Source organism: Gobio gobio, assembly GCF_949357685.1.
Source record: "Gobio gobio genome assembly, chromosome: 23".
NCBI lineage: Eukaryota > Metazoa > Chordata > Actinopteri > Cypriniformes > Gobionidae > Gobio > Gobio gobio.
Genome location: NC_137119.1, coordinates 17,466,152 through 17,480,969, shown reverse-complemented (window position 1 = coordinate 17,480,969; position 14,818 = coordinate 17,466,152). Strand labels below are relative to the sequence as shown.

Genomic DNA, 14,818 nt, shown 5'->3' with positions numbered 1-14,818 from the left:
CTATCAATATGGGCCAACATTTCTAAAGAACGCTTTCAGCACCTTGTTGAATCAATGCCAGATAGAATTAAGGCAGTTCTGAAGGCGAAAGGGGGTCAAACACAGTATTAGTATGGTGTTCCTAATAATCCTTTAGGTGAGTGTATATAAGTTCACTTGTAGTATAGTACAAATGAAAAGCATAGTTGTAAACTGGTTGCGCACTCAAAGTTTACTACTGTTACACTAAAGTATACTTAAAAGTATACTTTTATACACTAAAAGTGGGCCAATTTAGTCCCAAGTAGTATTGAAACGTTACACTTCCAAGTATGCCTTCAGTATATTGATTTTAGTATACTTACTGCATAATGTATACTTTAAAATATACTTAAACTTTACTAAAGTATTAATTAACTTGTTTTCCGTAAGGGTAAACAAGCAGGTCACTCTAGCAGATGTAAGAACTGATAACAACAAAAGTGTTTCACAAGAAACCTGTCTGATGCAGAAAAAGAGAAATAAGAGCAAAAATAAATGTCTGTTCATGTTGATTAATCTGTAAACCATTAACATGTTGTCTACAAAGCAGCATTGGGACTGTTGCACATTTTTGCAGTGAGTTATCAGATGACTGTTTGCACCAGTGGTCCAAACAGCAAAAGCAGAATTTGATAAAATCACATAGAGTAAGAGATGTTCAGCTACATTTCTAAAGGTTTTGGCTAACTACTGATAACAAGTACAAAACTCATTTAAAGAAATGAATGTTGTCAAATACAAAACTCTATGGTTTCCAGGGTGTAACTGGGTAGCTGTTAGCTCATTAAATGTAAATGTACACAATGATAATGTTTTTTTTATTATTATTATTTTAAAAATACATTATTAAAAGACAGATGTTTGTTTATATGTCTGATAACCGATATGCAGAACCAGTTTTTAGCTTATCTTCTGTTATTGATCAATTTAATCTCCATATCAAAAAAATTTAAACATATGTTTTTATATAACAACAGAAGCAGCAACAATAATATTTACAATAACAATAAATAAAATAAATTGACAAGCTCTAATGTTTTAAAATGGAAAACATATATAAGTGGAGTCTCAACTTTGCATAAATGAAATTGTGTTTTAAACTATAGTTTTAAAGGGTTTAAGTGTAGTTTATTATACTAGATAGTAAAGGCTATAGCTCACTGGAATAATTATACATTTTCACGAAAGTGATAAACAAAACAGTAATACATTACATCAGAGTCCATTTCAAATGGCATGCTATTAGAATTATTCATGTTTTTATTGCTGTCTCAAACCTGCTGACAGTTATTTTTTGTGTTTTATGGTGAGTACTGCATCTGCAGCAAATTATCTCATCAAAGATGTCATTTTCACCCAACACATTTTTAAACACAATTATTTTGTATAATTATATGTATTTTGCCCCATATATTTCTATGAGTATACACAAAGCTTTCCCAAGTGGTATCGCAATCACTCGTCAAGATAATTAATTTATACAGAGCAGTAAGTACATATATGACTATGTTTTGCAGTTGCTAGATTAGCTGGTTGCTAAGGAGTTCTGGGTGGTAATAAGTGCATTATACAGTTACTAAAGTGGGTGGTTTACCACCTCCAAGACTTTTTTTCTAGAACCTAGATACGGCTCGGGTCCATCAATCAATTTAAGTCTATGGGATTTTTTTAATTATCCACAAGGCAAAAATCACTTAAAAAACAAACACCTGAACTCAATAAGCTGGATTTGAAGTATCATTGGTGTGTTTTCTGTTTGCATACGTGTGGTCACTGATGCCACAGGGGGCTAAATTTAGGAGGTGCCCCTCAATAGCATACACTCAGGGCTCTATCATACACCCGGCGCAATGCGACGCAAGTGTTTTTTGCTAGTTTCAGCCCGACGCAGTTATTATTTTTACGTCCAGTGCCACGTTGTTTAAATAGCAAATGCACTCGTGCCCATCGGTTTTCCCATGGGCGTGCTGGTCTGAAAATGAGGTGTTTTCAGGCGTATTGTTGGTGCATTGCTATTTTGAGGCAACTGAAAACGACTGTGCCATTGATCAACAAAAACAAAGTCTAAAGTCAATAGCGCAGTATTTTTTGTGTTATTTAAAGGGCGCGTTAGTAATGTGCGCCTATAGGCCGATGCACAACGCGGGTACACTGCTTATTACACACACAAGGTTGCACAGCAGCACACAAACATTTTTAAATATCAAAAATAGAAGGATTCCTCTCTAGAGAAGCATTCATTCTTTCCGCTCGCAAATTCCGCCGTGGTGCAAGTGCAACTGCCGTTTGAAGGGAATGGGAGATGAAATCAGATTTTTGTACAACACTAACACAAACAAAAAACATAAGCAGCACTGTCAGACTCAAACTCTGGATCCAATAACATCTTGACCACAAAGAAAAAGTACAAAAAAACAGTGAAAGAGGTGTGAAAAGGGTCAATATTCTGGAAGTGAGTAATTTCCTTCTTGTCTTGTATCCGGGGTGCCAGTGATTTTGTTTTCAAAGGAAGTGAATGCTTATTTATGTCTGAGGGATAAAGGTCAGGCATTGCAGCCACAATATAAAAGCCCTGTGGCACATGGTTTCCAAGACCGACTCTGCTTCAGAGGCTACAGACAAAGACAAAATCTACAATCCAAAACAAGATGTGCTCCCGAACAGAGTGCCATGTCACGCTAGCATGAAATGTCTGGTTAAAAGAGTTCTGCAAGTCATTGGACTTGAAATGTATGCAGTGTTATTAACTATATTAAGTAGTTTAACACTGCAAACTGAAGTTCTATCTTTAACGCACACAAAAACATACATGAGCCATACCATTTTCTACTGTTTCACAATGGGACAAACGTAACAGTCATCTCATCTTGCACAATGAAGATATTTGTCAAAACTGATCACAAAGTCCTAACAGTGAATGAGAGGACAGGAAAGAATGCTGTCCCAATTGGATCATAGTTCAAACTATAGCTGCAGGCAGGACTCATTTTTAAGTGCCTCACAATTGTAGTTTGGACCAATTTGATGCAGGCTTCCATTGTAATTTAAGACTAATTTAACAATTTAATCTCAATATGTGTATGGCCTGTCTTGTCATGTGAAATCGAAAAAAAAAGAAAAAAAAAGGCTGCTCTATATTCAGAAAGCTAGTCACTGACTCATCTTTTTTCAGAAGGCAAGGAGCCACATGATAGGTCTGGTTTGTGTGTCACACTCCAGTGTGAATTATTAAGCAATTAAAGATTTTTTTTATTTATTTTTTTATATTTTTAATTCAATTTTAAAGACTGAAGATATTGCTAAGTAGGCCTATTTGTACTTCGTTACTATGCACTCAAATATAGCCTACAGAGCGGAACAATAGAATACAATACAATACTATACTATACAAGTAGCACCCACCTACTATCAGAGGAGACTTTGATAAATCTCGTCTGTCTTCGGGAAAACACTCCAGGAGTCTTTTTAGAAGTCTTCCCAAATCCGAGGAGCTTCTGTGTAGGTAAAGAATGTTTCTGTCCGACCATTCAGTCCTTATTTCAAAGAACTCCTCTTCCTCCCCTCTAATGATGAGCCTGCGGATCCCGTTAACCCAACAATCCTTTACGAACATGTTCACCAGGGATGTGCCTTCAAAAATCGACGATGCCATCTTCAGTGCCCTCACTCCAGCATTCTGTGGATATTCTGTTCAACTTCAACAGCATTTAAGTTAAAATTGACTAATGTGCGAGTTTGAGGAGGAAACAGGTTAATAAATATGAGTTGGCATCTAAAAGCCTTAAACGGAACTTGACGGTTTCGATTCGTGTCTTCAAACGTGGCAGACGGATATGCAAGAATAGCTTAACTAAATAAGTAGCCTAGTTAAAATATTATCCTAAACATTTCTATCGTCCTTTCGTTTTTCTTTGCCAAGATGTCGCGCGTTTTATCCAAAATTACGCACAGCTATCCATCAAAAAGTTTAGGCGTTCTCTCAAATGTCGGATGCAACTTAAAGGATTGCGACAGTTGCCTTGTACGCATCGGTAACCGAACCTCTTTAATCCCATTAGATGTTGTTAATCACAGATAAAGTCCAGAGTCAATCAGCTGAGCAGAGTGAATAACAGACGCCGAAAACAGTTTGAGACATAAAAAGACAGCGTTTCCTTCTATTGGCAGAAGTTGCGCCTTGACCCCTCCTTCCCTCTCACGCACAGCGCTATTCGAGGAATTCACATTTGAGAGAGAGAGAGAGAGAGAGAGAGAGAGAGAGAGAGAGAGAGAGAGAGAGAGAGAGAGACTGGTCATCCACTCACACCCAGAACGTCATTCTGTGAGCATGTGCTCTATATTTGAATTTAGTGTGCTCTCTACTAAAAATAACAGCTACATCAGTTTAACTGATAAAGAATTTATGTCATTAATACATAATTTCTGTATTATTTTAGTGAATTCCTACTCCTAGTACTTCCTATTTCTCTTTTAGTTTTGGCTGATTCTCTAAGAAAATAAACCTGCTCACCTGATCCCAGTGCTGCTGATACATACACATATCATGGATGAACTCTGCATTAGATTGTTGAGATATCACATAATTAGTGTTTTTTTTGTTTGTTTTTTGCATAAAACTAACTCTTCAGCTGTCAAACGATGGATACTAAACATTCACAAAAAAAAAAAAAAAAAAAAAAACAGCCCTTTCAGGTTTTAGGGATCTTTTCATTTTTTAGAGATAGGTGAAGAGAAAGACGGAGAGTTATTTTTCTTCAGCTGTGGCCCATTTGGCATGAGAGCTCATTAATGTATTTCTGATGTATGTTGAGTGCTTCCAGTATAGGCTATAGCCAATGATCATATCCTCTGAAACAAACCAAACAATCATAATGGCCTCATATAAAAGCTTATAAAGTCAGCTGTAATTAATAGCTGACTTTAATTAGAAGCAGAAAGATGATACCTCTAATTAAATGTTGCTAAATAAAAGCAAGACCACATTTTATTCATATTTCACTATAGCTTTATATGCTAAGCGTTAGGTTATTAAGGCAATTACCTTAGAACAGTTTTTTTATGTGAAAAGGTATACTGATATTTAACGTAATGCACTGCCCAGTCTTTTGTTTTAAGGGGGTGCTAAATAATTCTGCTTTTGACATATAGCACAATGGAAAACGGCAATGTATAGGCTATATTAATGTAAGATTTCATATTTGTTTGATTTATAGGCCTAGAAGTTTCTAACGAAGGGAGTGAAAGTCAGGCTAATAAGTTGCTGGCAGTGTTGTAGTACTCGGACTCGGTCTTGAACTCGGTCTCAAGACCATATTTTAATGCTCTTGGTCTTGTCATGGACTTGTTTGGTATTGACTCGTACTCGAACATATTAGGAATTGAACTTATTCCCGAGTCCACTCGAGTCCCATTCAAAATATTTCATGATTATTACTCTGTTAATAATTCTTTGAATTGATGTTTGATTGACACGTCCAATGATTGGTGATTTTCTTGTGCGCAACTGCGCATGAGTTGAGACTAACGTTGTCCCCCCAGGTTCTCTCCCACACCCGTGGCCCGCCTGCTCTCGCTTCTATTTTATGTTGTGTCCAGCTACCATCAACCTGTAGTGATCCCGCTTTCCAGAAAATCACATTGCTACATTATTTGTCTCGACCGTGTCATTTTAATATATTTATTTACTATTTACAAAGTAGGACAAAAATGTCACAAAGAAAAACAAATCTTGTTTAATTAAATATTAAAATGAATACAGATACGATGACAGATGACAGTCTCAACACTGAACATCTCCCCCCAAAAATGTCTGAAAGCAGAAGGCCGGCCGCCCTCTCTTCCTCCGGCACATTCACATTGTATTAAAAAGGCAGCAATTTTTCTGCAGCCACTCTGTGCATGCCCTCCGTAACTAAAAAGTTAATCAAATTAAGTTCTAATGTTGTTTGTGGATTTTCTCTGGTCTCGGTTACAAGCGCTGACAGTAAATAGATGTTACTTTAGAGCACGGGTGTCCAACCCTGCTCCTGGAGAGCTACCGTCCTGCAGATTTCAGTTCCAACCCTACTCAAACACACCTGTCTGTAATTATCTTCTTCTTCTTCTTCTTCTTTTTGTTCCATGGCCGTTGACTCCTTAGGAGTATTACCGCCACCTACTGTTTACTTAGTATATGGTTGATGGATCTGATTTGCGAGAAGAAAAAAAAAACAAAAACAAAAAAAAAACAGAAAAAAAACACACATCCCTTAGGATCAGAGCCCACTTTCAGCTGGCGCTGCGTGTTCAGCTCCTCCAGCTTACACATTAAGCTCTTCACCTCCAAGATGATCAGATCTATACTTTCTCCTCTTATAGTCTAAATCCGGTGATCTAGTCCTGTAACTTCTAAAAAAGTTATTACTTCCTTAATCCTCTGACTATTACTCAAAGCCTTTCCCAATATATCCATAATGCCCACTGGTCTGTTCTTTATATTAATAAAAAGGTCTCTACGCTGTTCTTCATATTTACTACATTTTAAAAACACATGTTCTACGGTTTCAACAACACCACATTCATCACACATACCATTCCCATGCTTTCCCATTAATGCCAGAGTTGAATTTAATCCTGTATGACCCATCCTTAGTCTAGAAATCATTACCTCTTCCTTTCTATGCCTTCCATTATAGGCTACAATTCTTTTTGCGCTACAGATTTTACAATACTATAGTACCACCTACCTGTACTGCTACTTTCCCATCTTTGTTGCCACTTTCCTATTATTTCTCTATTAATTATTGATCTAACTTCATTTCTTCCTAAAAGTATCTTTACTTCTATCAAGTCTTTTTTTAACGCTTCTTTTGCTAATTTATCCGCTATTTCGTTTCCTACAATCCCAATATGTGCCGGCACCCAACAAAAGTATACAATTATACCCTCAATATTCAGCCTATATAATAATGTATAAATTTCTAGTAGCAGGTCATCTCTATCGGCTTTTGTTGAAATTATACTTTTAAGTGCTGATGCAGAGTCTGAGCAAATTACAGTCGGCACCAGATTTGGCTTAGTTTGCTCTAGCCACTGCAATCCTATTATTATAGCAGTTAATTCTGCTGAATATACAGATAATTTGTCACTCAATCTCAAACTTATTTTTGTCTCAAATTTTGGAATATACACTCCTACTCCTACTTTTTGTTCTCCTGGATCTTTAGAACCATCAGTATAGATCTGTATACAAGAGAAAAAACGTTCTCTAATAAAAACATTAATTTCATATCTGTTACAATATTTTCCTTCTGCCTTCTCTCGATCCTCCAGCAATCTCATCTCAACATTAGGTTCGGGAATATTCCAAACCGCTACCCCTTTTAATGGCATATTAGGACAAATATCTATATTTTCCATACCGCATTCCTTAACCCATTGTTTATGCTTCCACCCAAAACTATTTCCGTTATCCTTTTTATATTCCCAACAATCATTTAAAATTTCTCGTGTACGATGACTCTTTGTACAACCCTGTAAATTAACCCAGTACATCATTGTAAGCTTTTTCCTTCTTAAGTCTAGTGGCATCTCCCCCATTTCAACCCTGACGGCATCTAAAGGTGTTGATCTTATTGCTCCACAGCAAATTCTAAGTGCCCTAGCTTGTACACTGTCCAACCTCTTTAGCTCTGACTTTGCTGCATCACCATATACTGCACACCCATAATCTAAACTAGACCGCATTAAGGCTTGATACACATTTAATAGTGCACTTTTCCTTGCTCCCCATTCATATTTGGCTATAGCTCGCATGCAATTTATGATTCCTTTACATTTGTTCTCAACTTTCCTAATATGTTTATTCCATGTTAATTTGTCATCAAATATTAACCCAAGGTATTTAAATTCTGTCACTCTCTCTAATATCTGATCATATAATTTCAACTTCACTTGTTCCACTTTCCTTTTCCTTGTAAAAATCAAATATTGGGTTTTTAATACTGAAAACTTTAGTCCCCACTCCACTGACCACCTTTCAACTTCGTTTATTGATTCTTGTATTCCTTTGACTACATACCTTAAGTTCCTACCTCTTTTCCAAACTGCACCATCATCTGCATATAGTGCTTTCCCTATACTGGGTTTCACTCTTTCAAAAATATTGTTAAAGCTGTAGTCTACGATGTTGAAAATCAGTCGAGAAAGCCTGAATTTTTAAAAAACTCATCCCGCCCCTCCACACGCACACCCCTCCCCTCTGTGCGTCACTCCAACAACAACGTCACTCAGTCAAGCAGGAGTAAACATCGGAACAGAGATGTACCATGTGCTTAGTTGCTTCAATCTAATGACCGCGCTAATGACACATCATATGTAAAGTTGACTTTCGACACTTGAACTTAGTTGCTTCATCAACAATTCAATGTCACCATTGTCGTAACAAAATAGCTCAGAGGCACACGTTTGAGTTCACGCCCACGCAAGATTAGCAACACATGCAATGTTCTATCGGCTCGAACAGAAAACCGCTAACGTTAGGACTATTGAAACAGTCAAGCACTTCAAGAAATATAATTACTTTGACCCGTGATAGGCGATGCTAAACGGCTAACATTCCAATGCCGACCGGCAGCATGATCATGTTGTCAGACTGATAAAAAGCTATTTATGTAATACACCACACTATAAAAGTATAAATAAATGCATACCTGCTCAACAAAAAGTCAGCGTCGGTTTTAAGTCCAAGGTTTCTCTGAAGCTTCCTCAAACGGGCAATGGTGGACCCTATATTGATTCGGCTTTGAGTCCGGCGTTCTTCACATTTTTTTTAAATCTCTGCTCTTTCCTCAATTGACTTTCTCTTTCTTCCAACCTTGATTGTTGGGGCGAGCAGGGGCCGCTTTCTGATGTCTGTTTGTTGGTTTTTCTCCATTGCTGAGTTGACGCTGCCTACTTGCCCGCAAAATTTCATGTCGCAGGAGGGGGCGGGGTGGGGTGCGGTGGGTGGAGACGCGAGTGGAGCAGGGATTGGATGAGAGCAGTTAACCAATGTAAGCTGTCCGGCCGGACAGCTTACATTGGTCAATTTCTCTGCGGGTGTACACCCAATAGAGTGAATGGATTTTTTTCATTCTTTTTTCTCTTCATATTGTTAGGATTGTACTGTAGAACCATAACCAGCATCTAAACGAGGTTATTAATAATGAACAATCTTTGAAATCGTAGACCATAGCTTTAATCATTATATTAAACAATATGGGACTGATTACACTCCCTTGTGGAGTCCCATTCAGAATATCTTGCAATGTTGACATTTCTTCCCCTATTCTTACCTGAAATGTCCGTTTAAACAAGAAATCCAATATCCAGTTATACATCCCCCCCCCCCACACTCCGATTGTATCTAGCTTAATTAATAGTCCCTCCCTCCATAAAGTGTCGTATGCCTTTTCAATATCAAAGAAAACAGTAACAAGATATTCTTTCATTAATAAAGCTTTTTTAACCTCATTTTCAAATAATATCAAGGCATCCATTGTAGATCTTTTCCTCCTGAATCCACTTTGAGCTGATGTTAAAATCTCATTTTTCTCAAGAAAATAATTTAATCTTCTAACTATCATTTTTTTCCATCACTTTACATAATGTAGATGTAAGAGCAATTGGCCTATAACTACTTGATTTTGTTGCATCTTTACCTGGTTTTGTTACTGGTATCACTATTGCATTTTTCCACTCTTTTGTTCCTTGTTGAATGTTCCTTCACTCCATATCTGATTATATACATCCATTATTACTTTAAGAGCTACGTCCGGTAAATTCTTTAACATACTATAACTTATACTATCTCTCCCTGGTGTTGCATCCTTTGATGTGCTAATCGCAATTTTAAGCTCAAAAATATTAAAATCATCATTCATATTACTATAGTCATCTTGTTTTTTCATACACACATTCTCATACATTTTATTTAACTCTTGCCTTCTCTTTAAAAACTCATCACTCAAATTGTTTATACTGTGGACTTTAGCAAATGTTTTGGCCAATATTTCTGCTTTTTCTTTATCTGTTCTGGCCACCTTTCCATCTTCCTCAATTACAGGGACTTGTTTGTGTATATTAATACCATTCATTTTCCTTATCATTCTCCACACTACATGCATTCCAGTCTCTCTCCCAATTGTGTTGCAAAACTCCTGCCACGCTTTCCTCTTTGCACTTTTAATTACTCTTCTTGCAGCTGCCCTTTTTATCTGATAATCTATTACTGTATCTTGAGTTATTATCCTTTTTAAAACCCGGAATGCCTTATTCCTTTCTTTAATCGCTATTGTGCATTCTTCAGACCACCATGGAACATTTTTCTTTCTTTTTCCATTACCTCTTATTAATGGTATAGATAGATTCGCTGCTAGAATGATTTCATGTAGCCTACTACTCTTTTATATCTCTCATCAATATTCCCTTCTAGCTTTATGTTTTTGAAATTTTCTTCACACAACATACAAAACTCTTCCCATCTTGCCTGTTTAAATCCCCACCTTGCACACTGACTGTAGCTTTGTTTTTGTATCGCACTCTGAATCTCACATACTACAGGCCAGTGATCGCTACCCCAATTTTCCTCTTGAACGCACCAATTGCACTTACCTGCTAATGCAGCTGATGTTATTGTGAGATCCAAACACGAGAAGCTGCCTTTACCTATATCCATTCTTGTTGCTGTTCCATCATTCAAACATACTAATGAGTGTTCTTCCATAAATTCTTCTACAATTAACCCATTATTGTCTGTATTCTTACTACCCCATAGACAATTATGTGCATTAAAATCCCCACATATAATATCTTTACCCTGTGAGTCACCTAACACATCCTCTAGAATACTATTATTTATTTCTTTGCATGGATTATAAAAGTTTGAAATTCTAATTTTTTCATACCTTCCCATTACTTCTATACATACACATTCTAATGAATTATTTATATTTATTCTCTTATACCCTATACCTTCTTTAATAAATGTTGCACACCCGCCCCCTCTATTTACTCTGTCTTTCCTTTCTACTACATACCCATTGATCTTAAAGTCCAACAAATTATTTAGCCACGTCTCTTGAATGCACATGATGTCTGGTGTCTTTTCCATTTCTGAGATATGTTTTTTAAATTCTTGACCATTTGCTATTAAACTCCAGCATTCCAATGTAGTAGTAGGAAAGACATCGTACTATGGAAGGCCGTTTCAGCATAAAAACGTTCCAGCGTTACTCGTCGTAATTATATTTTTACTAGTAACAATTCAATTAAAGAGCTCTACAATTCAATTATTACTAGTAACAATTACAATTAGAGAGCTCTATAATTCAATTATTACTAGTAACAATTATGATTGTAGAGCTCTCTAATTGAATTATAGAGCTCTGCAATTGTATTCTTACTAGTAACAACTGAATTGTAGAGCTCTATAATTCAGTTTTTACTAGTAACAATTCCAATTAGAGAGCTCTACAATTCATTTATTACTAGTAAGAATTCAATTGCAGAGCTCTCTAATTCAATTACAGAGCTCTGCAATTGAATTAGAGAGCTCTCTAAATCAGTTCTTACTAGTACAAATTACAATTAGAGAGCTCTTTAATGCAATTCTTACTAGTAAGAACTGAATTAGAGAGCTCTCTAATTCAATTCTTACTAGTAAGAATTCCAGTTATAGAGCTCTACAATTGTATTATTACTAGTAAGAACTTGTATTCATTAGATGCAAAACAGATTTCCGATTACACCCATTTCCCTCAGCAAATCCCGCCTGCGGTGCTACACTTCAAAATAAAAGTCCAATTAGACAACTTAGATAGCTATATAGCTATATTTTGCAATTGAAACTTATACTACATTAATTCATATCTTTATACTCTAAAAAGTATTAAAGCGCAAAGAAAACACGTGTCTCTTTGCTGCTGGTCCTGGTAATTATATAGTTTACCAGACAAAATATAATCTATTTTTTGTGTTTATTATGCACGGTAACATGTTTGCAGATATTGAGCTACATATAGGCTAAGTATTAGGCTAGCCATCACTCCGATATAATGAGATTTAAAATGTATTTCTCTCTTTTTTTATCCATCATGTTTGTTTTAATTACCCAATAACTACTATATATGGAATATAAGTATGAGAGAAAAAAAAAATTATTACAATTTTTTTTAATATTATTTATAATAAGACATTTTTTAAAAAATATTATATACACCCAAAAAGTGTGGACTGTGGAATAGCCTACTGTAGGTTGGAAGGAGATATATTTAAATAGGCTAAACCTATTCTGGCTTTAAATCGTTCCAAATTTCTTGTAGCCTAAAATGTTTTTATTTATTTTATTCTCATGACCAAACAAACAAATACAAGCCCAAATTAGGGGTTTGCAATATTGACAAAAAAATATAGGCTACATATATTTTGGGGGATTTTTCTTGACAAGGATAAGATGATATCTTGCTAATTTTGGGGCTTTTTTTTTTGTTTTAGGCTTGTCTAAAACCACCAGTAGGTGGCAGCCCAAGTCTGTCTTAATGAGTGATTCATTGAATCATTCATTCAAATGATTCGTTCACACCTTAAGAAAAATTTGCTTTTTATTATTCCCATATTACACTGTATGATGAATAATGTCTAAATTTGTTCAAAACAATCACTTTAATAAAGTTTGTACAATTTTTGATACATAAAATAATTCATTTTTGTTCAATAAATATGTTCATTTTAAAAATACAGAAACTATATGATTACTTATATTATTTTGCCCAAAATACCTTACTTTTACACATTCTTCCATTACTTGTGCTTTTTCATTACCTTGAACAAAACTAAAAAACATTAACAAGACCTTTGTATCTAAATTTATTCAATAATTTTATAAATTCTCATTTGCCACATAAACTACAACATTAAAAAAACACATATTTAATATAACATTAAATATTACATCAAATTAGCGGCAAATCAACTTTGTGTTGCAGACCTCTGCATTTCTATTCATCATTAAAAATGCCTTGACTGAACAACCTGCAGTGCAGTCGCCATTTTGTGAATATGCGTGAGGCGTACCCTAATTATCATAATGAGGTACTACTAAATAGAGAGCTCTACAATTCAATTCTTACTAGTAAGAAATGCCATTGTAGAGCTCTACAATTACATATTTACCAGTAAGAATAGAATTAGAGAGCTCTGTTATTGAATTGTTACTAGTAAGAATTCCAATTAAAGAGCTCTCTAATTCAGTTCTTACTAGTAACAATTAAATTAGAGAGCTCTACAATTACATTCTTACTAGTAACAATTAAATTACAGAGCTCTCTAATTCTATTCTTACTAGTAAGAATTACAATTAGAGAGCTCTGCAATTGAATTCTTACTAGTAAGAATTTATGATTGATTTATGAAGAATTCAAGATTGAATACGTGTCAAAGTAACATCCACATGGATGGCAGGACCCAAGGTTTCCCAGCAGAACATTGCCCAAAGCATCACACTGCCTCCGCCGGTTTGCCTTCTTCCCATAGTGCATCCTAGTGCCATGTGTTCCCCAGGTAAGTGACGCACGCACATGCACCCGGCCATCAACGTGATTCAAATGTGTGAAAGAAAACGTGATTCATCAGACCAAGCCACCTTATTCCATTGCTCTGTGGTCAAGTTCTGATGCTCACGTGTCCACTGTTGGCGCTTTCAGTGCATGGGCACCCTGACTGGTCTGCGGCTATGCACCCCCATACGCAACAAACTGCGATGCACTGTGTATTCTGACACCTTTCTATCAGAACCAGAATTAAGTTCTTGAGCAATTTGAGCTACAGCTTGTCTGTTTGATCAGACCACACGGGCCAGCCTTCGCTCCCCACGTGCATCAATGAGCCTTGGCCGCCCATGACCCTGTCACTGGTTCACCACTGTTCCTTGGACCACTTTTGATAGATACAGACCGGGAACTCCCTACAAGAGCTGCAATTTTGGAGATGCTCTCACAATTTGGCTCTTCAAACTCGCTCAAATCCTTACGCTTGCCCATTTTTCCTGCTTCTAACACATCAACTTTGAGGACACAGGCTGCGTCCGAAAACCTAGGCAGGTGACTCGTTGCCTCACTGCCTTATCAGACAATGACTTGTAAGGCAGCATTTGTGCATGAAGGCACCTCACAAAACTAATTTCGAACAGACTTCTTAGGCAGTGTAACCGTTTAATGATCTACAGCAAAATAGAGAGAGCTTTGGTGAGAACTAAACAAATATTTAATTTCTACATTAGTAATTTCTCGCTAGAAATGACATCAGAAGTAGAAAATGTTGGTAAAAAAGTACATTTACATACAAACTGACTATCAACGCAACTTTCGGACGCCATTTTTTTTTTCCAGCTCAACTGTCACAGAATGGAAAGCACAGGATTGTGGGATATCAAAGTCAGCGAAGGATACAAATATGCTGCCTTCAAAACTCGATCAGATGAAGATATCTCAGGAGACAGGAAGTGAAGCTAACATTAGATTAGGACGTGCCGTGGTGCCTTCCTGCCTTGAAATGTGTCCTCCGAAGGCAACATTTTCCAGGTTTCGGACGCAGCCAAAATGTTTACTTGCTGCCTAATATATCCCACCCACTAACAGGTGCCTTGATGAAGAGATAATCAGTGTTATTCACTTCACCTGTCATAATGTTATGCCTGATTAGTTTATATTGGCAGCGCTGGGTTGTAACTGATTACATGTAATCTGGATTACATAATCAGATTCCAGAAATGAATTACTTG

General features: G+C 36.3%; 1 protein-coding gene across 2 annotated transcripts in view; it reads right to left on the bottom strand.

The window, feature by feature from the left end:
* pxdc1b (PX domain containing 1b) overlaps nt 1–4,256 on the bottom strand; it is a 36,525-nt gene extending 32,269 nt beyond the window's left edge. Inside the window, exon 1 of one of the 2 annotated variants that reach the window (XM_079806559.1) lies at nt 3,424–4,256. In XM_079806559.1, the coding sequence (XP_079662685.1) occupies nt 3,424–3,673 (250 nt within the window). In that variant the 5' untranslated portion in view covers nt 3,674–4,256. The remainder of the gene's footprint in view (nt 1–3,423) is intronic. The other variant, XM_079806560.1, reaches the window with a different exon arrangement.
* Between the last annotated feature and the right edge of the window lie 10,562 nt (nt 4,257–14,818).